Consider the following 25,280-nt stretch of genomic DNA (forward strand, 5'->3'; position numbering starts at 1 on the left):
GGCAATGGCACTTCACAGTATTCAACAGAAATAAGACCAGAGCAGTAAGGCTGCTGTTTCTAAAGGGAGGGTGACATGGGGCTCAGGGAGAAAGGCACGCTCCTGCTGAGCCATGGCAAACTCTCATTATACTCACTCTTCAGGTAGTCAGTGATATACTGCTGAATCTCCTGAGATGAACTTCCACCTGGGCCAGGAGGACCGGGTGGCCCGGGAGGTCCAGGGGGTCCTTGTCTGGATCCACCTACAGAAAGCATGGTAAAGAGAAGGCACGCTTGCAGTAGACCAAAGGATGCTAAAGTGTGCTTGCACTGAGCCCTTCCCACAGGTCTGGAAATAGCTTTGGGAATGGACAGTGGAGAGGGTCCCCCTCCATCTCTAAACACAGTCTAGGCATAGGCTATTAGGCAGTATATTGTCTTCAATTCATTCAGCATCTTATAATTCAGCCTGTGCAGCTCTGCAGGGCTCAGTCCAGAGACCTCCCTGGCTTTGTACTGACAGACCTGGCCAGTTCATGCCCCAGAGTGCAATGCTGTGTGGAAATATAGATGGAATTCCATAAAGTGCAGAAGCTCATTAGTCTAACCTCATTGCACTGCTGCTCCCAGCCTGGGCAGCACCAGCTCAAGAACCCCAACACTCATTTCCATTGCAAGATACAGGTAGGTCCTGTATGACTCCTGTCACCATGTTGTCACGTGACACCTCATGCTCTTTAAGGTGTTTTCCTATACCCCTGAAGTAGTATTCCTATGATGTAGAGAATCATCAGGGGGTTTCTTTATATGGAGGGACACTTAGGTTAATACATATGCACTTTCTGTGAAACTGCACTAATATCCTGCATACACAGATGCTCTTACTGAGAATGAAAGCAGCTTAATTCACATGAACCCACCTGAAGGTAGGTAAAACTGAACAAAGGACACTTCTAATCAGATTTTCCACTAGAGGGTTCAATGCAGCTTCTCTAATCCCTTGTAGAACATGGTTAGCCAACCCAGAATCCCTTTCTTTCATATGCCACGAGGAAAAACTCAAAGGATTCCCAGTAAGCTGATAACAGAAAACTTGCAGCTCTTAAATTATCTGATAAAAAGCAGATTGTGCAAAAAGAGGTTTTGAACACAAATCCATCAGCATTAGGTTGGCACCCACAGCTGTAAAACCTGAAGGAGCTTTTTCAAAGTCATTTCAGAGGATGTCAGCATTCCTTGATAGTCTCAGAGCAATGATGGTCTGGCCTCTTACCTCGAGATGCTCCTGGGATGCCAGGAGCGCCTGGGACACCTGCATCACCTGGAAACCAGAGTGAGGGAGACAGACAATTGTAATGGGTGACAATGCACGTTGCATACTTGGTCATGTAAAACAGTTGAGCTATGTGTTGTCAGAGAAGCAACTACCTAGCCTTGTAATGACTATCTTGAATTAGCAGCTTGTTGGGGAAGAGCAGAAGGAAGCACAGCAGCTTTCCTGAGTGTTCTGTGACCTGCCCATGTGCCTTGTGCTCAGAGCGTTTCTATTGCCATGGTCCTGCTCTGCCTGAAAAGGCAGTGGTGAGCACAGATGAGGTTTCCAAAGGACCAGGTTAGTCCATGCTTTAGTGTCAACCAGTCTTGGTTGTGTGAGGCTACCAGCAAAGAAAGAAATAAGATTCTTAACTTCACCTTTGGGTCCAGGTGGGCCTGGTGGGCCTGGAGGTCCCTGTATGGTGACTCCCTCACCTGCCAATTGCAGAAGAAGAGTCAGAGATTCACAGGAATAAAACACATGGACAAAATCCTCCACTAAAACTAAGCTAGAATCAGTAGAGCAGGATTTTGTCCCCTGATTTCAGTCTAGGGACAAGGAATTAAAAGGAGGAAAGGGTACACAGACTAACCATGGGAGGAGAATGCTGAAAGACCAGGCTCACCCGGTTCCCCTGCATGGGACAAAGAAATGATGGAGCAGTCACATACATAGGCAAGCTACCCTGCACTCCACTGCTATCTCCTGGAAGCCTCCTTACCTCTGAATCCTTGTGGACCTCGTTCACCTGTGAACAGAACAGAGGAACAGTATTAGCATTTGCCTTGTTCTGATCTGCAACATCCCAGCCTACACTGCAGAATATTATCATGGCCTTCGATGTGCAAGGCAGAAATGAGCAAGGAACTAGGTGCCATGTTTTCCTGACAGCTGAGAGCTGAGCTCCACTTCACAGGGCCTCCTCCTTGCACTGACCTAGCCAAGTTCAACCTGCATTTTGTGTGGACGTTTCCCCTTTGATGGCAAATCTGAAGCTCTAAATGCTCCTGAACCTAAAGGGCTTGCACAGTTGGGATGGGAATACAGCTATTGCCTTGAATACAGTACCGGAGGCTCATGAATTTGTCCGACAAAGACTGACTTGTTTTACATCAGCAGAGAGGAGTCCTATTTAGTGAGCACTGTGCTAGCTTTCTTACAGCCACAGAAAGGCAGGATGCTTTCTGCCTCCAAGACCTCCCTTCCTTCTTTTCAGTCTGAAGTGCTGAGATCCATCTAGTATCTAGCAGCATATACCCACCTTGGTCTCCCTTCGGGCCTGGTGGTCCTGGTGGACCTGGTGGGCCTGCGAAGAATGCTTCTGTAATTAAAACAAAAGGGTTTCTTCATGACATCCAACAGAACACGATACAAATTTCATCTGTCTCCACCTGGTCCTAGCCAAGGATGTACTCTATGGAACCACAAGTCAGGACATTCACAGGACACAGGTGGGGGAATGAGCAGGAAGAACCTACCTGAGGCAGACATGGAAGACCCTGATCTCCCTGGTGGGCCTGGAGGTCCTGGCAATCCTTCTCCTAGGCAAAAGGGAAACAAAGGTTTTAGGAAGGATAAGGATTTGTAATTGAATGCATTTCAGAGCTGCTACATCTCCAGCCACAGCCATAGCTGAAGTATTTCCAAGTGTAGCCTTGTATCATTGTTTTCTCCACAGACATCCATCCATGTTAGTTATTTTTCATTATCTGTTGGCACCACAGCAGACACAAGACAGAGGAACAACTTCCTTTGTGGTACAGAATGCCTATCCCAGCTGGCCTCCACTACTTTGATACAGAAGATTCATTCCATCACACACCTGACCTGCTCCCCTTTGCTACTGAGCAGAGAGCAAGGAATGGGGTTATGTTCCTGTCTCATGTCCTCCTGCACCTCCCCTCTTCTGGCTGTGAATAGGACATCTGTGTTACAGGAAGTGGATATGTTCCTCATTATAAGAACCACTCCATCTGTCTCCAGTTGGAAGTTAAGGCTGGACAAGTAAGGCATAAAGATGGAATTGATGGCAGTTACTTCCTCTTGGACTTGAGAACACTGACTGTCTTCTCAAAAGGTATGGTTTTTATGAATTACTAGCCTGGCTAGCAAACCTCTGACAAAACAAATCTCCTCTCTTGGGCAGCATCTTGCTGCTGACAAACTATACTGCAGTGAAATTGTTTTAGGAGGAACCCACTATGGGAAATTCTGCTTCCAGTAAAGTCAGCCCAGGTCCAAGATTGCATCTGGGATACCACAAGGCACAGGATAGAGGTACACCTCCCACTTTCCAGGTTTGTTTCAGAGAAACAAGCTCTTACCTGGGGGGCCACGAGGTCCAGGGGGTCCCTGCACAGATTCACCTGAAGACAAAAGAAACAGGGCTTACCTAGCAAGCTCTATGGCCCAGAAATGTGCCGTGTGCATTAGCATCCCCCTGCTACGCACTGAGCTCTGCTATGTTACGTACCCGGTGGTCCAGGGGGACCTGGTGGTCCTGCTCGCCCTTGTAAATCTGACAGCACTGTGCAAATAAAACACACACAAAAAAAAGAGAAAATTGTTGCTATGGAGCTAGTGCTGCTATAGAAACTCTGTCATTACATTGCTGTTAGAAGCCTTTACAGTCAAAGGTGGACTAAGGCAGGACCTGGGTGACCTAAGCCAAAGTTAATGCAGAGCGGGGAGAGGAGATATGTGTCTGATTGCCACCATGTAGGTTAGGACATGGAGCAAAATACAGCCCTAAGCAGGCTGGCAGCATACTGGAAACAGAGAGGAGATCTCTCTGGAGAATGATTGCTGAGGGAAGGAGCAAAGGACTCAAAGGCTAGAGAAGGAGGGAAAGAATTTTCCAGGAGAGGAAAGATTCCTTCAAAGAGGGGCAAGTTTGCTAGGAGAACACTATGCAGCCATTATTTTAACAAGCAGCTGCACTGTGTTATCTTGATTTGAGATGTATCCTCACCTCCAAGTTGAGGCACAAACTCAAAGTTCAGTAATGCTGAGATCCAAGACTCCTGAATGGGGGATGGGACAGTACTAAAGCATGACCTGGATATATATGACCCCATTCAGATGGTGATCAGGGAAAGGCCATTTCTGTTTTTATGCCCTCCTCTACCTTGCCTTTCCTGCACACTTGCAGAGGTCCAAGACCCTAAGAATTCTGATTGTAAGTGCACAACACATCTGGTATTGCACAGAGCAAGCAGACATGTTTCTTGGGATGCTGTTAAACCACTCTGTTCTGCTCCACTTATTTTCCATTTTAAAATAGCATTTGCTCCTCTGTGAATTCATCCTCTAACTCATAGAGAGATTACAACAGCTGTTGCTCAAATTAGTGTGCCTTTTCAAACTGGTTCTCCTCTTACGGATGGCTCTGTGATCATAGGGAACTGCCCTGTGTGGCTAAAAGGTCAGGCTGAAATCTCATAGCTCTGTGACCATCTCTGCTGCTAGGGGCTGTTCAACAGTCACCATTCCTTAGATTTCTTCTCTGTGACATATGACATGGGCCTGATGCCATCTACTTCCTTTTGAAAGCACTTTGGGATGCACAGATGAGAAGGATGAGAAGGAGGGCAGAAGAGGTAGCTGGTATTGTTATCCCACTGCCAAACATACACACACATACTTGCCCTATGTCATGTTGAGGGGAAAGAAGTAGAGGCATCTCTGTTAGCTGTGAGAAGGCCTTGAGGCCTCTGGCACTTCTCCAAGCGAAGGAGTGGAAAGGTGGCCCACTTACTTTGAGATGCTAATGATGAGACTTCTGTTCTGATAGTTTCTATCACAGCTTCACCTGGGGATCCCTTCTCGCCCCGTGGACCTTTTTCAGGGAACAAAAGAAGAGAAAGTGAATCATGTAACTGAGAGAGGGTGACATTTTGTACCCACTCCTTACCTCCTTATCAACGGGTTCAGACTTTGCCTATGTGAACAGGGAGAGTGAACTCAGTCTCTGGCTCTGAGGCACACTGTATTCAAATGTGGAAATTACTGCACAATTTGCCCTAACAGGATCATAGGAAACCAGGTAAGAAAGGTTCTTAGCAGTCAGCTCTGTTCAGGCCTTTCCAAACAGACATCTGTCCAGTTAGCAGCGGTTTCACAGTGACATTATTCTCAATTTCCCTCTAAGTTATTCTCCCACCTTTCAAAATGGCACAAGGTATCAGCTGGACTATATCCCATACCACAGAAAGGCAGCCGCACTTGAGAAGTGTCTTAGAAATACCAGCCTCCAGAAAATATAAGAGACAAAAAGACATTTGCAGCATCCACATCACACTGGCTCTTCCCACCCCCCTTCTTCTCTTGGGAAAGAATAAAAGAATAGAAATTCTTTGCAAGATTCATTAAGCCAAATAATGCAGCAAAATGAACTGAAAGGAAGAAAGCTGCAGACAAAAGGGAGAGAGGTTGTGCCAAGGGCTGAGAGAATTAGAAACAAAGGAAAAGTAATGATTTCCATTCTCTTTAAGAAGCAGAATCAAAGCTGATGGTGAATGGTACCTTGCTGTCCAGGGAGACCAGCTGGTCCAACAGGACCTGGTTTCAAAGGAAAAAAAAGAGACTGCATTAGATTTGCCTGGCTGTACTTTACAATAGCAATAGGTCTTTTATAAGAACTGAGACTATAAAATAATCTATTTGCCTGCACAAGTCAATCAAACTGCTATATGGTATTGACTTCATCGATGTTCCATGTATTACCCAAATCTCTGGAAAAGTGGCTTATTTTCCATCATGTGGTAATTAAAGTGCTTGGTGCCTCTTAGACTGAGGAAATAACCAGAGTGTCACTGACCACAGCAGGAATGAGATAGGCTTAATCCTCCTCCTGCGCCCTGCTTCAAGCTGAGGCTAGATGTACCAAACCAGCTCCAAGAAGCTGGAAGTGGCACAGAAATTCAACTAGAACCAGGGCTCAGGACGTATGCTGCCTGACACCAGCATGCTGGAGGGCAGTGTCTGACCTGGAATAGAAGAGTCCCAGGACCAAGCTCATGTTTATGTGTGTCTGTGTGTCTGTGTTTGTATGAAAGATTTGCAGACACTAAATGTGGGATTTCTGCTGTCTTGAATTCAAAGCTAGGACTGGAAAACAAGCACTTCCTGATCTCGGTGACAGTGCTGGGAAAGGGATTAGACACTAGCCTGCTTTCCTGAGACACAAAAGAGCTTGATTCTACTCACTGTATTTGACCTATCACTATTTAGTACTCATCAGATCAAAGGACAACAACAGTGTTCCCAGTTTCTTCATCTTGTCAGCACTCCCTTCTCTCCTACCCCCTCTGTGATTGTACCCCATTAGTCCCTTGAGGCTGCTGCCTTCCTAACTCAACCTGAGATCTTGGTCTTTCTGCAGGGAAGGGTGAGGACCATGAGTCCTGCCTGAGCAATCTTGCCACCCAGACAGGGCAGGCTGGCAGAGCTCATAAACATCACACATTAAATTAAGAACTGGATCCACAGTGATGTAAGCTGCCTGCAAAAACCACAGCAGAAGAACAGCTTCCTCACCTGGAACACCTGGGGGTCCAGTGGGGCCAGCTGGGCCAGGAGGACCTGGTGGGCCTGGCAGAGCAATAGTTGAGGAACCCTCTGAAACACAAGCACATACACTTGTACACATACACACATATACACACATCCAGTGAACGTATAACAAATCTATCCTTAAGGAATCACACATCTATAGCATATGTATTCTCCCAACATAGGGAGTCCCAGTACAGGTCTGACACATAATCAAGATGAATTTAGGAGGCACAGAGAAAACCAGTGTTCTGGGTTCAGCCGTAGCAGTCATTTTTCTCCTTCTTAGTAGCTGGTGCAGTGCTGTGGTTTTGACTTTTGGCCTAGGAACAGTGCTGATAACACCGATGGTTTTAGTTACTGCTCAGATGTTCAGTCTGACCAAGGACTTTGTGAGCCTCATGCTCTGCCAGGGAGGAGGGGAAGCTGGCAGGAAGCAGAGACAGGACACCTGACCCAGACTGACCAAAGAGGTATTCCATACCACAGCACATCATGGCCAGGATGTAACTGAGAGTTACAAGGAAGGGCTAGTTCACTGCTTGGTTGGGCTGGGTACTGACAGGTGCTGAGGTGTTGTATTCTCTTCCCTTGTTATTTCCCTTACCATTATTATCATTGGTGGTAGCCGCAGTGATTTGTGTTATACCTCAGTTACTGGGCTGTTCTTATCTCAACCCATGGGAGTTACATTCTTTCGATTCTCCTCCCCATCCCTTTGGGAGTGGGGGAGAGGAACAAAGGCGGGGAGTGAGTGAGAGGGCTGTGTGGCTGACTTAAGGCCTGGGCTTAAACCACAACAACCAGAGATAGTCCTCCAAAAGCAGATGTATTTGAACTCTCACAGCACTACTTACCAGCACTTACAACTTTTCCCGGAGCTCCAGGTTCTCCTAAGAAAACAGAGACAAAAGATGAACTTCTGTTTTGGGGAAAATCTGTCACTAGCTCAACATCTTTGTCTTATTAAACATGTGATTTCTATTCTCTTTGCCCTTGATCTCTTGTCTGAGAAGTCATAGCACTAGAAAGTCATGGGGGAAGCAACAGCATTTAGCTGTAGACATCCTCGGATCAGCTTCCCAGGCACTACATCTGTCAGCACAGGCGATAGGCCTTGACTTAGCTGAGACAGCCACACAGCTTCCATGGCAGTCAGCAGCCATCATACTCATACGCTAAGGGCAAAACCAGGTTTGCTAAGGTTTTCTAAGTGTAGAACTTAGATGCCCTGCCTTTCCTGTATACTCAGGCAGGCTTTGGCTACCACCTATTTCTCAAACCTTCCCTTCCTAAAGCCACTAGATGCCACTGTTGATTCAGGGACTGATCACTAGAGCAGATAATCCTCCCGAAAATGAAGTGCTTGGAGAGAAAATGAGTACTGGGGAAGAAACAAAACTCACCTTTAGCCCCTGGTAGGCCTGGGTTGCCTGGAAGTCCTGATAAGAGGTGGATAAACAATTTTAAAAGGTTAGTGCAAACATTCTTTGCTCTGTTTTTTCTACATACTGCAGTTGAGTTTCACTTGTGGATTTATAGAAGGAGCTCCCTACTCCAGACCCTGGCTTTCAGCATTTAACAAGCAGGTCACTGGCAGCAAGTGGAGGAATTCACAGTGGATTCTAGACTGACCTGTAGTGTCCTTGGGTGTAGTTAAGGGCTTCCTTTCTCTCATTGCTCCCTGGATGATAGCACTCCTAGATTTACCTGTAGCTTCTTCCAGGTACTGCTCCCTGGCTTCAGGCTCCTGGATAAATTCCCTTGTGATTTGCCCCCCAAATCACCTCTGCTTGCAGGCATCACATCCTCTGTTTCCACCTCTATTGCTACATCTTCTCTCATCTGTTTCTGCTGCTGACTAGAAGGACTTTTCAGTGACGCATAGGGAACTGAAACATATTATTTGCTGCAAACTGTGTTTTAGGAGAGCTAAACTTGCCACACTCCAAGGCTCTGCATTGCTAAGAACTACACACCAACCACAAAACCCGTCTCAGAAGCCAAAGGACATGCAGAAACCTTAGGATCTCACTTTGGAAGACCCAAGCAGCACCGAGGGAAAATTAAAAAGGGTTTCTTTGAGCCCATATCAAAGTGTGTCATTGACAAATTGGAACATGGTGGAAAAGCCTACCTGGTGGTCCTTGGGGTCCTGTGAGACCTGGAAGAAAAAGACAAAAGTTCTAAGAAGTTTCAGGTGGAGAAAGGACAGACAGGGAGAAAAAGATTACATTTACTTGAAATTGAAACACATGATTCACAAGGGGTGTAAACTGGCTTAGCATTTGGTAGGTAAACTGAATGTTGGCTCGTAACAGTTGATGTTCTTGTCTGCAGCATGTGCAATCCTGAGATCACAAAGGGTCTAGATTCCCTGTGTGTCTCCCTTTCATCACCATCTTACAGTACAGAGATCCTCTGCAAGCCTTAAATTAAGACTGGGAATTGTTGACAAAGACATCTGTGTTCCTGACTAAGCAATAGCATTTTTGTTCCCTGTATGCTTTTACCTGGTTCTCCTGCATCTCCAGAGGGTCCTGGGGGGCCTCGGGCTCCTGGCATTCCCATAAGACCTGGTTCACCTAGGGATATAAGCACCATTAACAAGCCAGAAGTCCCTGACTTACAATCTGCCAATTCATCCAAGCTTGGCCACCAGCTGTCCTGCTGCACTTTCCACCTATTGTATCCTCACAGCCAACTGGCCATTTCCAGGATGAGAGTCTGGGAGGTGAAGATCAATGACAGAAGAGTTCTGTAGTGAGAAGAACTGTCGCAAGTTTACAGTCAGCTCCATTATATGTCTCAGTTCCATGCTTACATGGTTGACGCTACAGTTCTGAGACAGCAAGATCCCAAAACCTGAATCTACTGCCATCTTTTCCCACCTCTTTCACAAATTAACCTCCTGCCAAATCAGAAAGTACTTGTACTTCTACCTCAGAGAAATCCCTTACCTTTTTCACCTGGCTGTCCATCACGGCCAGCTTGTCCTGTCCAAAGAAAAGAGATTGTTAGGAACCACTGCAGTAGTACACAGTTGCACTGTCCTACAAAGCAGAGCACAGTTCTAAACACAAGAGGGTGGTTTTTCATCATATTGCATCCAAAAAGAAACCTTGCCTGCAGTTACTGAAGATCTAGAAAATAATCACTTGAAATTTAACTGTAGATCATCTTTTCTGAGTATACAGGCTAATCATAGAATAGTTAGGGTTGGAAAGGACCTTAAGATCATCCAGTTCCAACCCCCCTGCCATGGGCAGGGACACCTCACACTAAACCATCTCACCCAAGGCTCTGTCCAACCTGGCCCTGAAAACCACCAGGGATAGAGCATTCACAGCTTCCCTGGGCAACCCATTCCAGTGCCTCACCACCCTCACAGTAAAGAATTTCTTCCTTATATCCAATATAAACTTTCCCTGTTTAAGTTTTAACCCGTTACCCCTTGTTCTATCACTACAGTCCCTAATGAAGAGTCCCTCCCCAGCATCCTTACAGACCCCCTTCAGGTACTGGAACACTTCTATGAGGTCTCCACACAGCCTTCTTTTCCCCAGGCTGAACAGCCCCAGCTTTCTCAGCCTATCTTCATAACAGGAATAATCTTAGCTATCTAGAGAAAAGACCTAGGATCAAAAGTATGATTCCACTCCCATATTGTTTCCTTGTCTGTGCTCATAAAGACACACTCTGCATGGAAATAACATTGCCTCACATCTAAACACAGCTGTTTTCTGTTACCCACCTGCAGGTCCTTTAGCCCCTGGCTCTCCTGGAGGACCAGGAGTTCCTCTTGAGCCTTGTTCACCTGCAGCAAAATGGTATAAAAATGAATCAATCAAATCTTGGTGAATATACAATTTATGACTGTCAGCAATAGTGGGTGTTCTGCATTGACAGGATGTTCAGGTCTCATGATTTGTGACTGTCTCTGGGCATTAGAAAAAGCTCAAGTGACATGAATGCAGGGCATGTGAGGGAGAATTTCCCTAAAGCTAAATACAAAGATTGCTACCAAGATTACTGAAACAAGAATGGGATCTATTTGTTTAAAACTTGGGTGCAAAAATAAAACTCCTATAAACCAGTAATGTCATTATACTTTTTTTCAGAAGACTAACTTGGATTGGCTGGGCTATACTGTTATTTGAAACTCAAATAACAAATGTGTGTATTAGGTAAGCTGCTACTCCAGGAAAACAATTCACTGACCTGTCATTCCACGAGAACCCTTCTCACCCTGATCACCTGTGGTACAGAAAAGGGAAGGATTCTGTGATATTGTTTCATTGTAAAATGTTTCCATCAGAGAAAATAAAGTCTGCTTTCTGACACTAGCACAGAAGAAAAAGTCAAAAGAGGCTAGGGTTAATACCCATGGACAGTATCCACCTCTAAAAAATCTAAAGAAAATATCCACAAAGACAGTGGATATAACTGATCAACATACCTTTGGGTCCAGGGGCTCCAGCAGCTCCTTTCTCACCTGAAAGATATATGGGTGATTGAAGAATAACAAGAAGTCAGAAGGGAATCAAACGTATCAAGAAAAATCAAGGGAAATACAGATGCTCTGATACCAAACAAACTCAAACCATAAATTCCTTTGCTTCAATACAGCTCCATCCATCCAACCCCATTTCCTCACCTAGACTGCTCTATTGACTCTGTGTCTCCTGTATTTCTCAATACTTATTTGCAATTTCTAACTAAGTTTAGTTCCTCATCCTCTTTCCTCAGTCTTAACTCTTTCCTTTGCCCCTAGCATCAAAATGCTTCATGCTCAGACCAAGTCTGCTACTCAGGGCAGTGCTGGAAAAGTACATCAGCAGTTAGTGCTGCTGTAATTGCCAAGGGGAAGAGAAGCATACCTTTAGCACCTGGGAGACCTGCTTCTCCTCTAAACCCCTGTAGGCCAGGAGGACCTGCAGAAAAATGAGATGGGGGGTTTAATTCATCCCATTGACCATTATGCGCCACTGAAGAAGAAAAGCTATGAGAAGCTGTCACTCTGGTTTTGTTTTCTCTAGTCTCTAATAGCAAAAGAATGCAGCACTCACCTGGAGGACCTTGTGGGCCTGGAGAACCCATCAGACCTGTGAATAAGGAACATGGATTTTCTTTCAGTAACACCACAATTAGAAAATTAACTTTCAGTTTGGCATCCACAACACAATAGGTGTTCAGCAGGTTGGAATTCCCTCAGCCACTGAAAGAATTTGCATCACCAGCATCCCCAAACCCATGACAACAAATCTACGCAACTTAGTTTTATGATGTGGAGTAAGTGGTTTTCCCTACAGGTAAAGAGACTCAAGCCTTCCACTTTGGCTGGGATGCCGGGATCTGTACTTCAGAGGGGACCGAATTTTTCCTAGTGCATTTTTTATTGCAGTTACATGTATTGTAGAGCTGTAACTGTGAGAAGCCTGTTAGGATATGGAGCTTACCTTATTATTTCTGAAAGCAGAGAAAAAAACAGTTGGAAACATCACACATCTTAAAGACTGGTGCTTTGCAAAACCCTGCCAATCCTCATTCTCACTTAAAAATATCCAAGAACTTATTGCTCTAAAGGTTATGTGTACCTACCAAAGTAAATTTTATCTAAAATGAGGACCATTCATTCACTTTTCATGACTGCAGTGCAACACTGAAACAGGAAGGCTGGAGTGCTTATTTACTCCTAACCACTCTGCTAGGCTCTCTCTGTTCATCTCCATATTTACCTTTAAGGCCAGCAGAACCCGGGGGACCAGGTGGCCCTGGAGGACCTGGCTCACCAATACCACCTGTAGGGGAAGAGCATGAATAGATAATTGCGATCCTGTGTTTCCATTATTTTCCATTATGCTTTCTCTGGCAAGTGTCATGATTAATCTGCTGGTCAGTTTGAAACACCAAAGTAAGCATTCATTGTCCAAGAAAGAAATCCCATCTCATTGGGATTCAGGATGAGCAAGAAATCCCCCAGCTTTGGTGACTTGGGTAACAGGGAAGGTGACCTTGATACTAAGTGCTTTTGTTTCTGCTAAAGTCAAACCTGACTGTGAGACCTGGCAAACCAAAGAACTCTTGTTTACTCAAGTATGGCAAAAAAAAAATCCTTTAGTCCAGATTTGTTTGTGCTGGAAAATGTCTAAAATAACATCTGGATTTGAATAATCAAGTACTATCACTGAGGTGTTTTATAAATCAAACAAATAGGACCAAACTCTAGCTTTTGTTCATCTCTGCTTTATCCAAAAATGGGACACCTAGTTCCTACCTCTGTCTCCTTTTTCTCCAAATCCTGGTGGTCCAGGCTCCCCTCGAGGCCCTGGTAGCCCTTCTCGACCTCTCTGTCCCATAGGACCTTCCATGCCCGGATCACCTACAGGAAACAAATGCCTTGTAAAAAAAGGTGTCTTTAGGGAAGGCTTGGGCAAAAGGATCCATGGCTACCTCCATAGGGGAAGGAAACGATCACACCAACCTGGACTCTGTATTCCTATGCCACATGTCAATCAACTGCAAGAGACTCACAGCATTGACAGAGATGCTTACCCATGCTGCCTTTCTGTCCTTTTGGTCCTTCTGGTCCTTGGTGTCCAATTGGACCAGGAATGCCTGGAAAATAAAACACAACAAATGTTCAGAGTTTCTGTCTGGGTGCCATGAAAGAATAACATGTAAATGAGGGGAACCTGAACCCTGGAGGGATTCATCAGCTAGGGTAAAGAAGATATTACTTGGAAGGTAGGTACTTGAACAGGGATCTCTTTGGAAGAACACAATGCTTCTAAGAGCACGAGAAAGTTGGGCCAAGTACTCATGCAGCTGTGGGACTCTTTCAGAGGTAGGCTGGGATCTTCACAACCTCAAATTAGGCATGTTTGGCTAAGTGGAAATCAGGCTGAGGCCTTGCTTGTAACCAAGCCTCCAAGCTGTGCCTGTAGCTCAGCACCAAGTGACTTAATCAAGTGACTTAGTCTATGCTAAATATTGACTCTTTAGAGAACCACCTTGAGCTAGCTGTGCAGTTCAAAATTTGTTCCTGCCTACAGTAATGTCACTAAATGTCCTCCCTCAAAGGGGAATTGTACTATTGCCTACCTGGGACACCAGGAAGTCCTCGCTCTCCTGTACAGAGAAAGAAAAAGACATTCAGTGGGGAATAGGTCTTCCCTGTTTGTCACTTTAGCAAACCTCGAAGCCCCATATAAAGGGCTTTATGTTCCTAGCAAGTTTACAAGTTCTAACACTTCCAGCAATACCACATTGGCCTTCTTGTATTTATGCATTGGACTGAATCATTCACACCATGCAAAATTCTCTGAAGCACTCTGTGATTAAAGCAGGTAGAGCTTGGCTTCAGGAATGACTTTCATCTAGGTGAAAGAAGTTTCTAGATTCAAAGTGAGATCTGCTATGTCTTCTAACGTGAACTCTAAAACTGTCTTGTCTGGAAGAGAAAAAAACCCCAATCATCATAACAGTGTCTGAACTAGAGAATGCATCAGTTTCTCCATCTAACTTGTGGAGTAACAAAAATCCACCTGTTACCCAGGCCCTGTGGCAGGCTGCTGATCTACCTGAGAAAGCAGGTAACTCCCAACTCACCTCTGGGACCTTGCATTCCCATGTCACCTAAGTGGGAAAAAAAAATAAATTAGGAGAGATGCTAGAGCTATTTCCAACACCTGTTCATTCATTTTGTTTTTCTGGTTGCTTTCCCACCTTCAATGAAATACAAAGGCGTTTTGGATGAACAGGGATACTTCACACTTGAATAGTGCAGGATCAGACCCATTGCATTAGTGGCGCAATGCAAGATTCGACCTCCTGTATTAGTTCTGCAACGGATCAGGCCCTCGACATTTCATACAGCAAACTAGCTTTACACTCTAGTAGGACAAGGAAGGAGATCATCCCTTTGTGTTTGGCACTGGTGAGACTGCACCTAGAACAACATGTTTTTGGTCTCCTCACTACAAGAGAGATATTAAGGTGCTGGAGCAGGTCCAGAGAAGGGCAAAAAAGCTGGAGCACAAGTGTGATGAGAAGTGGCTGAGGGAACTGGCGTTGTTCAGTCTGGAGAAGAGAAGGGTCAGGGGAGACCTTATCACTCTCTACAACTACCTGAAAGGGGGATGGAGAGAGGAGGAGGCTGGTTTCTTCTCCTGAGTAACAAGCAATAGGACGAGGGGAAACAGCCTCAAGTTGTGCCAGGGGAGTTTTAGATTGGATATTAGGAACAATTTCTTCACCAAGAGGGTTGTCAAACACTGGAACAGGTGCTCAGGGAGCTGGCTGAGTCACCAGTTCTGGAACTATTTAAAAGATGTTTAGAAGTGGCACTTGGGGACATGGTTTAGTGGTGGACTTGGAAGTGTTATGTTTACAGTTGGACTGGATGATCTTAAAGGTCTTTTCCAACCTAAAGGATTATGTGATTCTTTTTGTTCAAGTATAAACCGGATTCATCTTTCTCACTGCCAGTTGCTGCCTGTGGCAATATCCAGCCCAAACTTGGGCATCGCCAGAGTAAGGAATAGGACAGGGGAAGAGAAGGACTATATGGTTGTACCTTTCTCACCAGGTTCTCCTCTCTCCCCTCGGAAGTAGCCTGTAACAGAAAGTGAAGGGGCTCTTAGAGCTCATCACACAACAGAATAGCTACTTGCTTCATGTACAAGGATCCTTCTATTTGGAGCTTGAGTCTGTAGGCACCACAGGCTATCAAGCCCAGCACAGCTTTCTAAGTAGTTTTCTCAGCAAATTTGCTTTTGCAAATACATGAAACCTCTGAAGCTGGGAGAATGTAGGCTCCTCTGATCTTAACCTATTTCCATCATCTGCTAAACAGAAGTAAATTGTTTTCCCTTTCTAACAAAAGTAGCATGAGAAACAAAGTGTGGGCTCATTTTTCTGGGTAGTTCTTTCAAAATGGAAAGCTTCTTTGCTGCAGCAAACATGAAACGACCTGGCACAGGATGGCATATCTACAAACTCCTTTCTTCTCTTTTCTGCTGCATTTTAAGAGATGCACCACCAGCGTTAAGTGGTAGCACTCTGAGCTCCAGCACAGCCTGTCTGTGAGAACAGGTAAGGGCATTATTTTTGGCAGACTTCATTGCATTCTAGAAGTCCTGATCTTTAGGCCCTTGGGCAAGAAAATCTTCCCACTCCCTTCCAAATAACCTGGTCTCAGGCAGCATCACAGCCATTGACTCTGCTCACCTCGTTCCATTTCCTTGTTCAGTCTGCTCTTCACCATCAGCCAGACTGCCTCTTCATTTTCATAAGGGAAGCTTGAGGAGGGTGAAATACCATGAAGAAAGTCTACTCTTGAAACATCCTTTTCTATTTTTGAATTTCCTTGGTTAATTGCCAGAAGGCCGCCATTGATTCTTTCCAGGTCTTCCACACGAGCTTTCAGCTTTCTCACCTCTTCCGCTGGAAGTTAAAGTAAAATGCTAGGGAACATCTGTTGCCACAGATGCATGCCTGAAATACCTACTTCTAATAGCAGGGATCAGGCAACACTGTGTCAGATAGCTATGGCCACTGAGTTTTGCAGGATTGCTTTTAGTATCTATTCTCCTAGCAGGGATATCTGAAGTTAAAATGACAACTTTGGAATCTGTTAGTCTCTGAGAAGACCTCAGATCTCAGTAGTTTTCCTAACCTACTCACCTCAAGACTACATAACCCCTCATTAAAGTTTTATATTCCTTATCCATTCCTTCTGTACATTTGTAATATCTTAATGGCAGTCAAGCTGAATGTGCTCCTCCTCATCTCTTTGGCTTGCTGTCTCTGGTAATTGGCCTCTTTACCAGCTTATGCCCTCTTTCTATCCCATTCAACATTTTGTTCCTCAGTTATTTCTTACCCAGAGCTATGAGTCCAAAAAGCAATCCAAGGAGAAGCAACCAGGCCAGAAGCAAACCCAGGAGCCATTTCCACCAGCTACAGCAGGAACTACAGGGACACCAGGATGGTGCTGATCCAACCGCACCCCCCACATCGCCATTCCGTATTTCTGGAAGAAGGAAGGGGCAGTCTCCTGGTTAATGAAGTGTTCCTTAACTTCAATCAATAATCTCTTATAATAAGGACACCAAGTCTAATCCATTATACAAAGGGCTATGGAGAAAAATCTTTACATCCCACTCTGCACACGGTGCACGTAACTCTTGTCCCTGTGGAAGCTGGGAACATCATTCTCAATAAGAATTCCAACAGGGGACAACACTCAGTGCATTTTATGGTAACAACTGAAAAACATGGTTCCCTTGAGATCACCCATGTCACTTAAGGATTGTTTTTTTTACATATCGTGCTTTGGCACTTCTTCCAGTTAAAGTCTAAATTGCATCAGTTACCTGCATAAGCTGCTTTGTCCCTTGTTGCTGCTGATTTTAGTCCTCCTGTTTTAAAAGCAATAAAAGAGGTTTTAAAAGTCTTTCTGTGCATTACTGAAGTTAGAGCATTAGCTTGAAAGAGGAAGGCAGTAATGGAAGCAGGAGGAAGTTCTATTCTTTTTTCCACAAGGACAAACTCTTACCATTTGCATCTGATTTTATGCCAGTATCTGTAGCATAAGAGGAGGTCAATCCCTGCTTCTCTTTCTTCAAAGTGTCTTCGGCAAAGGATCCTGAACAGGCAATTAAAATCATTACATCAGAAGTTCATCCAAGCCTATTTTTCTCTTTGGCAAAAGGCATATTTTTCATTGGGATGACAAAATAGCTCTGCCTTTTTTTTTGCTTTCAAAGCTCCTGAGCTTTGCAAAATATTCCAAGGCACAATCTGAAGCTTCAAATGCAAAAGCTAGACGTAGATTGCAGCTGCCACAGTCAAAGGCTAACTGCCTGTCAGAACTTCATTTGGCTTGCAGAGTTTTGAGTCAGATGACCTGAACTCTGAACTCCCCCCATTTCTCTGCCCTAGCATATCCACATGTCCAGAAGAAAAGTTACCTCCATTAAGTCCAGTGGTAGAGGCACTAAAGACTTTACCACTGTCCTTGTTCATGATCAAGCGCTCCACCTCCTTTGCTGGGGCATTCTCCTTCTCCAGCAGCAGGAACTTGCAGTCTTTGCGCAGAATGTCTTCTCCCTGGGAGCTCAAAACTGTTCCCCCTGTGATATTGGTAATGGATTGGAATGAGGAGGAGATGAGTGTGGGCCACTGAGTCAGAACTGCAAGCCACAAGCCTTTTGTTCATTAAAATATGCAGTTCCGTTGTGATTGGAGTTGCCACGATTATAAGCACTGAGTAAGAGACACACTGCTCACTGAAGCTAAGAGGAGACCTGTGTGTGTCATTAGGTTTCCTTACAGATGTGTATTTCAGTAGCAGGGAAGCAACTGCAACCAGAAATGGAGAGTGTCTGGAATTCAATCACATGAAGAAATTATCTGACCAATGATATCTTTGCTTCTCAAACACATTTACTATAGAATCATAGAAGCTCAGTCTGAGAGAGACATTCAAGGGCCACCAGAACCAGCACAGGTTAAGTTGAGGAGCAGCTTTAGCAGACCTACTCTGTCAAGCACAAAGGACTCCATATCCTTAGGAGGCAGGCATGGCTATGAGGCACTGAACTGTAGCTTACTGAGGTTTGGCACAGGCCAAGCAAGGCTCAAAAACATTGGTGTGGTCACCCTTCTGCAATCAGAAAGTACCAAGTATGCTTTGAACAGTGTACAAACCTGAATTTGCACACAAATTGACACAACACTGAAAATCAAGATAACTGTAATGGTATTATTCCATCACTCTAACACAAACCTGGAGTAAACCTGTATTAGAAATGTTATCATAACTTCTGTGGTATTTACACCTATTTTTAAGCCTCATCTTTGGAATTCCTTGGATTACGAAAGAAACTTGGCTTCCCTCACGCACACACACACACACACAAAAACCAACCCTAATTTATAGATCTCAGTTGCAGAAGCAAGCTGGATAAGATGAATCCCAACCACTCAAGACTACAGGCCAGGAGAAAGAACTCCTCTCTTTTAAAAACAAATAGTCTGATCATATGTAAGTCAATCCCTTGATTTTTTCAGTGGTTGAGGCTGGTACTACTGCAAAGTGATGTTTAAGAGCAACCTTGCAAATGTTTTGGCTTCAAATAAAGCATGATTTCACACATGTGATCTTCTATCCGTGACCTACCTGTTGAGCAGAAATAGCTGAAATTAAATCAGCTATTCCATTAGAGCAGCTCACTTGCTCATGCTTAGTTTCTAATTAATTTGCTTTCTATTCAGAAAGTTACTGGTAGACCTGGCTAGTGACATGTCATGCTCCTGAGGAGCAAGTGTTAGTGTCAGTCAGTTGGATGAATCTCTGACTCATTTTTATCATGATATGCTTGTTAAGGCCATGCCTAAACAACTGTGAATGACACACCTGCTGTGGTAGACACACCAGTACTTGCCATGGTGTTGCTCTGTGAAGTGTTCTTCATCCCATATGCTGCAAAGAAGAAATTTGAGAATGAAGAGATGAAGGATAACAAGGTATCCACACACCAACTTGGTCTGCACACCATTTCAAAAGCCTTTTCTCTTTCAAGGTATTTAGGACAATTCAAACAAGCAAGGAAATCCCCAGAAAGCAAATCTCTAATGCTTCCATAGGCATTGGGTGCTGTTCTTGCCCATAAGAGGTAGAGGAAATGTTCCTCAATATCACTTTATATGATGCTGTGCCTCAAAAGATGATCATGAAGGAGTCTCTGTCAACATGAGCTGTCTAGTCACTATAGAAAAGGTGGGAGAAGGCAGCACACATTGTGTGACCATCACACTTTTTCTAGGCTCAAATTGTACTGACCTGCAGAAGCTGCAGTAGCATTCTGGGGCAGGGTTGAAGAGCTTGGAGACAGGTTGTTTTGAACTCCAAACACTGCAAAGAAAAACATTGCCATAGGGGTTATAGGAGTCCTGCAGTGCAGGTGATATTCCACCTAAAACCAAAACTACCAGCCAGCTGGAGGCATCACAGGACTAAGCATTTCTGTTCAAAGATCTTCCTCACAAGATGTTTTTTTCCTTAGATCATTTTGCTGTATAAGTTATTGCTGCCCCAGGACAATGATGACCACTTTAAAACATGATCTCAAGTTTGACTGTGAGGCCACTCACATGCTAATTCCTGCAGGTAGGGCACTTGGCAAAAAAGTAAATTCAGAAAACTGGCTTGGACTGACCATGGTAGATTTAAGGATCTAACTGTACAGTGCGTACTGTCAAAGTACTGCCCAGAGAGAAGCGAACAGCTTGGCAGGTGACACCTTTGGTGCCAGAATCAGTGTGTACAGTGTACAGGCTGCTCTCATACACCCTGCTCTCTTTGCAGGCTCAGTCAGAGACCCTGCATGATGGCACTGTGCTGCGTAGACACAGTGTGTCTATAGACATGTGCGGATTAGGACATGAGTCTATTTTTTAAGGCATTATCCTGAGTTGTTCTAGGGAAGAAACAGGCTACCCTAACAGACAAATTATTCTCCTTGGAAAATCTCTAGCGTTCCCTGCCTCCCAGACAAAAATCATCAGGAGCTAACACCAGCTATAGAGGTCTGACTTTGAATAAATCCACTGTAAATATATAGCTGTGGTATGTAGATAAGCTGCTGACACTGAGATGAGGAACAGAAGAGAAACAGAGTGACATTGGTACTATTTCATTGTACGTGTCTCTCAGGACTGTGGTGATGAAAGGAATAAGAGGTAATTCTGACCTGTAGAGGAAGCGCTCAGGCCTGCGTTCAGAGTATGAGTGCTGGGAGCCAGGTTATTTGGGACACCAAAAACTGCAAAAAGAGGAGGTGAAATGTTACTTCTCTGGAACCAGAAATCCAGCACCCAAAGCTCAGTGGCACATTCACAGACATTAAGTCAGGGTCACTGTGAAATGAAGTTAATGATTTGCACAATAATTGCAGAAAGGAAAAATCTTGACAATTGTGATACCAAACCACTCTGTTACTAAATTGACAAAGGGGAGAAAATCCTGCATCAGACAATTTTCAATCATGTGACAGTGTGAGAAAGCAAAGCTTTTAATAGTATGCGATCATAAAGCTTCCTATTTTTCTCTGCAGCTGGGAAATGCAGCATCCCTGGCATTCAGGTCTTATAATGTATAAACACACTCAACACTTATAACATCTAAGATTACATCTTTAGTGTATGAGGACTGAAGGATTAGACCCAGTTGTTTTTACAATGGGCTAGGATAATTCAATGTTAACTAGAGTCTAAAACTAGTTTTTATATGGAATGTGAGCCTGACCTCATTGACAAAGCTATCATCAAAACTTTAGAAACAGATCACAATAAGGAAAATACATCCTCACAAAGCGGGGTTTTCAAATAGAGTCAGTGTAGAAGCAGAGAGCACCAAGTTACAGAAAAACAGAGAAAATTCAAGCATAACCCCTGCTATCTCAATTCTCCCATCACTTCAGCTCTTCTTGCCGTGCAAAAACCCCCCACTGCTGTTGACCCAGGTTCATTATGGAATTCTATCCTTCAAGCCTGGACGGTCCAGGAAGCATACCTGAACCTGTAGAGTGAGACATAGCATTGATCAAGGAAGAGCTGTTATGGTATCCACCAAGAGAAGACCCAGCCGGCAGAGTGGATGACCACATGTATGAAGGGAGAGCGGTATTCAGTACGGTTGTATCATATGTCCCCGACACTGTATAAAAACCAAACAGAAGTGTGTTTTGATAAGACCAGGCATATGGCTCAGCATGCATTGCAGCTTTACATGGCAAATAACTTCATCTGCCTTAAATTTCAATTACCCTTGTGGAGTCAATGCAGTGACTCCAGATCAACATGATATAACTGATCTCAAATGACGGGTGATTAAAGCCCATCTGAATTTTAACCAATGGAATAAAGATTGATTTGGTAGCATTATCATTCACAAAACCTTGAAGAGATTTCATTGTTGTTCATGCTGATACTAGAATAAAACACTTCAGTCCACCATTCTGTTAATTAATGATCCTGGGCCATGGGATGTATTTTGCTTCCCACAGGTGGATTTGATTGGTTCACTAGTGTATTGGGCTAAAATTCACAGTTTTAGACAGGATTTGAACCATGTGCAAGTGAAAAGGTATTGCTTGTTCCTAGATACTGGTGGAGGACAGTGGAGTGAATGTGAATACCACTGCCTCAAGCCCTGTGGTGAGGCTTATAAAAGCTGGTTATAGTATTTTAAGTACCACTTCTATTATTTTCAAGTTCTAGTGATCTCTGAAGTGTGTTGTGTGCACAATAAATCAAACACTGACCCAAATGTCTTCAGTGCTATCTGCGTCTTTCTTGAAGGTAACAGATCAAATTGCTTCAAGAGGTATTTGCTTACAGCTCTTGCCTATGCCAGAAGCACCTCTGAATTAAAGCTGGTGGCAGCAGGAACTGGTTTATTTTTATGGAAATTAGACAAGTAACTAGGATGCTACCCAAGATGGCTCTTGTTAGGACAACATCTGGACAGCCCTCCAACATTCTGACCCTTTTTCTGTATTGCCACCACTGTCTGGGACAGAAACTGTGTTTTCTTACTCAGATGTTCTTAGCAACTGGGTATTTTTATGGCAAATAATGTTTGGAATGGCTCCAGCATTGCCAAGTACCTGACTGAGAACTCTCCGTAACCATCTTTGTCTCCACCACAGCCTTTTTTGGTATCGGGAGTGTACTTGATGGTGATCGAGTAGGGCTGCAGCTGGCTGATCGACTTCCTTTCAGCAAACGTTTCACATCATCCAGTTCTGTCCCTGTCAGGAAAAGAAACGTGTCCAGATCACCCAAAAGCCATTGTTTCATTGATCTATAATCTTGCCCTGGCTAAACCATTCAGTGTCATTTACATGTGTGTCGATGAAGTTGTACTTTCTGGGGGTGCCACTTACTAACAAAGCTTCAGGGCCTCTCTTTCTGGCACTAAGTACAACTACACTCTTGCAAGACCACCACCTAACACACAGCATGCTTCCTTGTTCAGAAAGGGGAGATGAATGTTCTTAACAGCGAAAAGAATTACATGCTGCTGTCATCATGAAGACTGGACCCCAGAGACACTGCAAACATACCCACAGCAGCAACATCCTCTGTCGTATACCTGATCCCCCTGGAATAAAAGCCATGGCACTTACATCTGCCAGAAGGAGATGCACTCTGCAGTCGGACTCGTATTTCACTCTCTGGAAAAAGAAAAAGCAGATCATGAATATGGAGTGAGATGTGTTTGTGCCCCAGGCTGGGAATGAATCTTTAGGCTGAACCAAATTTTTCCCTTCTTGTTGTCTATGCTCCACCTTGCTGTCTTGCTGCTTTATCTGAACTGCACTTATGGCCCAATGTGAACTGGCTGTAAATTGCTTTGGGTGATTTTTTGTTTTGGGGTCACATTTCGCTACATTTAATTCCAGAGAGGTTTACTCATTGAGGGCCTCTGTTGAAGTCAATAGCATTGTTACTGCCAGATATACAGAAGGCCTACTCCATATATGCAGTCCTCAATCACATTGATATTCCCACTCATCACAAATATTGTTATTATCGTCCTTCTGGACGCAAACTCAGAGAGCCAAAAGAAGCTTAGTAAGTACACAAATTGCCCACTACTTCTTGGGTAAAATTCACACTACAATGGGCTCTATGACTTAGTCTCTTACAACTTGCTGACTTCTCTTCTGACTCATTGAATGTAACCAGGCCAGTTTAAGTAAATATTCTCACTAGGTACTTGATTTTATTACTGACTTCTATTGTCCAGCACAAGAGACTATGGAGTTAATACAATTTGGCTGGGGCAAGCCTTTAAGCTTGCTACCCATAAGCAAACTTATCAGCCAGGACATGTGACACATGCTCCTGAAGATGAAATCTGACAGTGCATGCACTATAAAAGACACACTAGCCTTGGCATTCATGTGGAGAAGCTGATGGGTTGGAATTATTTTTTGAAGTAATATGAGAAACTGGAGCTAATTCTCTGGTGTCTGTTTTATTATGTATGGCCTAGTTCTGCTGGGAGCTTATGTAAGTGTGCTAGAGGAGACTGTGAAGATCTGAGGCAGAATAATTGGTAGCTCTGACACTCCAATAGAAGTGTGCAAGAGCACACTTTGATTTATATCCACTGCTAAAATTAACTTGGATAAAGTGACATTATAGTTTCCTCTTCAAGCAGCTGGGAACAGATATTACACGCTTACAGACCAAGATAGCCCTTCTTTCCCCAGCATTGCTAATAAATTGTTAGAAGACCTGAATGATTTAAACAATGCAGATCTTTACAGTGATCTGGCTAAATAGACCACAGCAAGACCATAATTTCCTCACCATCTCCTTAGTACGAGCATGATATCATTTCAGGGTATGCCCCTACAGTTTGTAAGATAGATCACGTTAGGAGGAACATGAATACACTATATTCATGTTGATAGCAATTACTATAAATATGTCATAAGCAGGTCACAGAGCACAGACGGATTGAGTTATCATAGTGAACGGACAAAAATGAAAGATGATGTCCTATGCTTCCAGTTGCCCAGCTCCTCAAATAGATCCTCTTTTCTGACAGTCCAAACCACCATGACCTTCACCAGGGTCAATTTTTACACTGAGGGTGCATAAGCAATTGCTTACCGATAAATGGTTCACATCTGCAGTAGCGTAAATCCACGTACCTCATCCTACTACTCTGCACTTACTGACTGCAGCTAAGGAACAGGTCCATTTAACACACCCTGAATAAAAAACAAGAGGCTCCTAAAAGAACAGTATCACTCACCTCGACTTTGGCTTCTCCCTCTTGTGGCTGCAGATGCTGTGAACAGCAATGAGAGTAAAGCAATATTAGGGTTTACTGCCCATGACATCTCAGAAAAGTAACACATGATCTTGCTCAGAGTGTTCAGACAGTAACCTTTACTTGGGGCACAGCTGGGGAAATTGAACCCTCAGAGTTTTTACCATGCCCCCTTTAGACTATAAGGTATCTAAAGAATCAGTAGCACCTTGAGCATTTCTGGACCAATTGCTGTTTCTTTTTGTACTTATAAATGCACATGGATGACAACCGCCCATTTCAATTGCCCAAAAGGAAGCTAATGAGGCTGTTTACCCCATCAACTAAGGTTGGACACTGTGAAACCCTGCCTTCTCTCTGAGCTCTAAGTCTTTCTGAGAAGGACTGCCTGATCATATTGTTTCACTATGTACAGTGAGTAAAACTGGCAGCTCAGAGTTTAGACAGGGTAACCTCAGACCTGCTGACAATGTTTAGTGTAAATATATCACTTGATAGAGAGTTCATCTTCCCATATTAATATGCTGAAGTCTAGAAAGTTGCTACTGGAAAAGCATATGTAGCAATGCTC

The 25,280-nt window shown here is 44.0% G+C and overlaps 1 protein-coding gene across 1 annotated transcript in view; it reads right to left on the reverse strand.

Annotated features, from left to right (window-relative positions):
- The window catches only part of COL17A1 (collagen type XVII alpha 1 chain), a 41,116-nt gene that overhangs the window by 6,498 nt on the left and 9,338 nt on the right, over window positions 1-25,280 (reverse strand). The window contains exons 7-46 of the mRNA XM_062601865.1: window positions 24,692-24,727; window positions 23,049-23,096; window positions 22,527-22,670; window positions 21,431-21,574; window positions 20,610-20,681; window positions 19,700-19,771; window positions 19,274-19,339; window positions 17,826-17,987; window positions 17,411-17,500; window positions 17,229-17,273; window positions 16,736-16,885; window positions 16,081-16,296; window positions 15,428-15,466; window positions 14,461-14,487; window positions 13,954-13,980; window positions 13,405-13,467; window positions 13,127-13,231; window positions 12,588-12,650; window positions 11,919-11,954; window positions 11,730-11,783; window positions 11,309-11,344; window positions 11,071-11,106; window positions 10,604-10,666; window positions 9,810-9,845; window positions 9,363-9,434; window positions 8,987-9,013; window positions 8,256-8,291; window positions 7,707-7,742; window positions 6,835-6,915; window positions 5,821-5,856; window positions 5,054-5,134; window positions 3,770-3,823; window positions 3,621-3,662; window positions 2,775-2,837; window positions 2,558-2,617; window positions 2,018-2,044; window positions 1,889-1,930; window positions 1,674-1,730; window positions 1,255-1,302; window positions 137-244 (exon numbers count right to left, since the gene is read on the reverse strand). Coding sequence (XP_062457849.1) covers window positions 137-244; window positions 1,255-1,302; window positions 1,674-1,730; window positions 1,889-1,930; window positions 2,018-2,044; window positions 2,558-2,617; window positions 2,775-2,837; window positions 3,621-3,662; window positions 3,770-3,823; window positions 5,054-5,134; window positions 5,821-5,856; window positions 6,835-6,915; window positions 7,707-7,742; window positions 8,256-8,291; window positions 8,987-9,013; window positions 9,363-9,434; window positions 9,810-9,845; window positions 10,604-10,666; window positions 11,071-11,106; window positions 11,309-11,344; window positions 11,730-11,783; window positions 11,919-11,954; window positions 12,588-12,650; window positions 13,127-13,231; window positions 13,405-13,467; window positions 13,954-13,980; window positions 14,461-14,487; window positions 15,428-15,466; window positions 16,081-16,296; window positions 16,736-16,885; window positions 17,229-17,273; window positions 17,411-17,500; window positions 17,826-17,987; window positions 19,274-19,339; window positions 19,700-19,771; window positions 20,610-20,681; window positions 21,431-21,574; window positions 22,527-22,670; window positions 23,049-23,096; window positions 24,692-24,727 — 2,700 coding nt within the window. The remainder of the gene's footprint in view (window positions 1-136; window positions 245-1,254; window positions 1,303-1,673; window positions 1,731-1,888; window positions 1,931-2,017; window positions 2,045-2,557; window positions 2,618-2,774; window positions 2,838-3,620; window positions 3,663-3,769; window positions 3,824-5,053; window positions 5,135-5,820; window positions 5,857-6,834; window positions 6,916-7,706; window positions 7,743-8,255; window positions 8,292-8,986; window positions 9,014-9,362; window positions 9,435-9,809; window positions 9,846-10,603; window positions 10,667-11,070; window positions 11,107-11,308; window positions 11,345-11,729; window positions 11,784-11,918; window positions 11,955-12,587; window positions 12,651-13,126; window positions 13,232-13,404; window positions 13,468-13,953; window positions 13,981-14,460; window positions 14,488-15,427; window positions 15,467-16,080; window positions 16,297-16,735; window positions 16,886-17,228; window positions 17,274-17,410; window positions 17,501-17,825; window positions 17,988-19,273; window positions 19,340-19,699; window positions 19,772-20,609; window positions 20,682-21,430; window positions 21,575-22,526; window positions 22,671-23,048; window positions 23,097-24,691; window positions 24,728-25,280) is intronic.

The sequence above is a fragment of the Pezoporus occidentalis genome, unplaced genomic scaffold (assembly GCF_034315485.1).
Source record: "Pezoporus occidentalis ecotype Australia unplaced genomic scaffold, CSIRO_AGI_Poc_V1 ctg73, whole genome shotgun sequence".
NCBI lineage: Eukaryota > Metazoa > Chordata > Aves > Psittaciformes > Psittacidae > Pezoporus > Pezoporus occidentalis.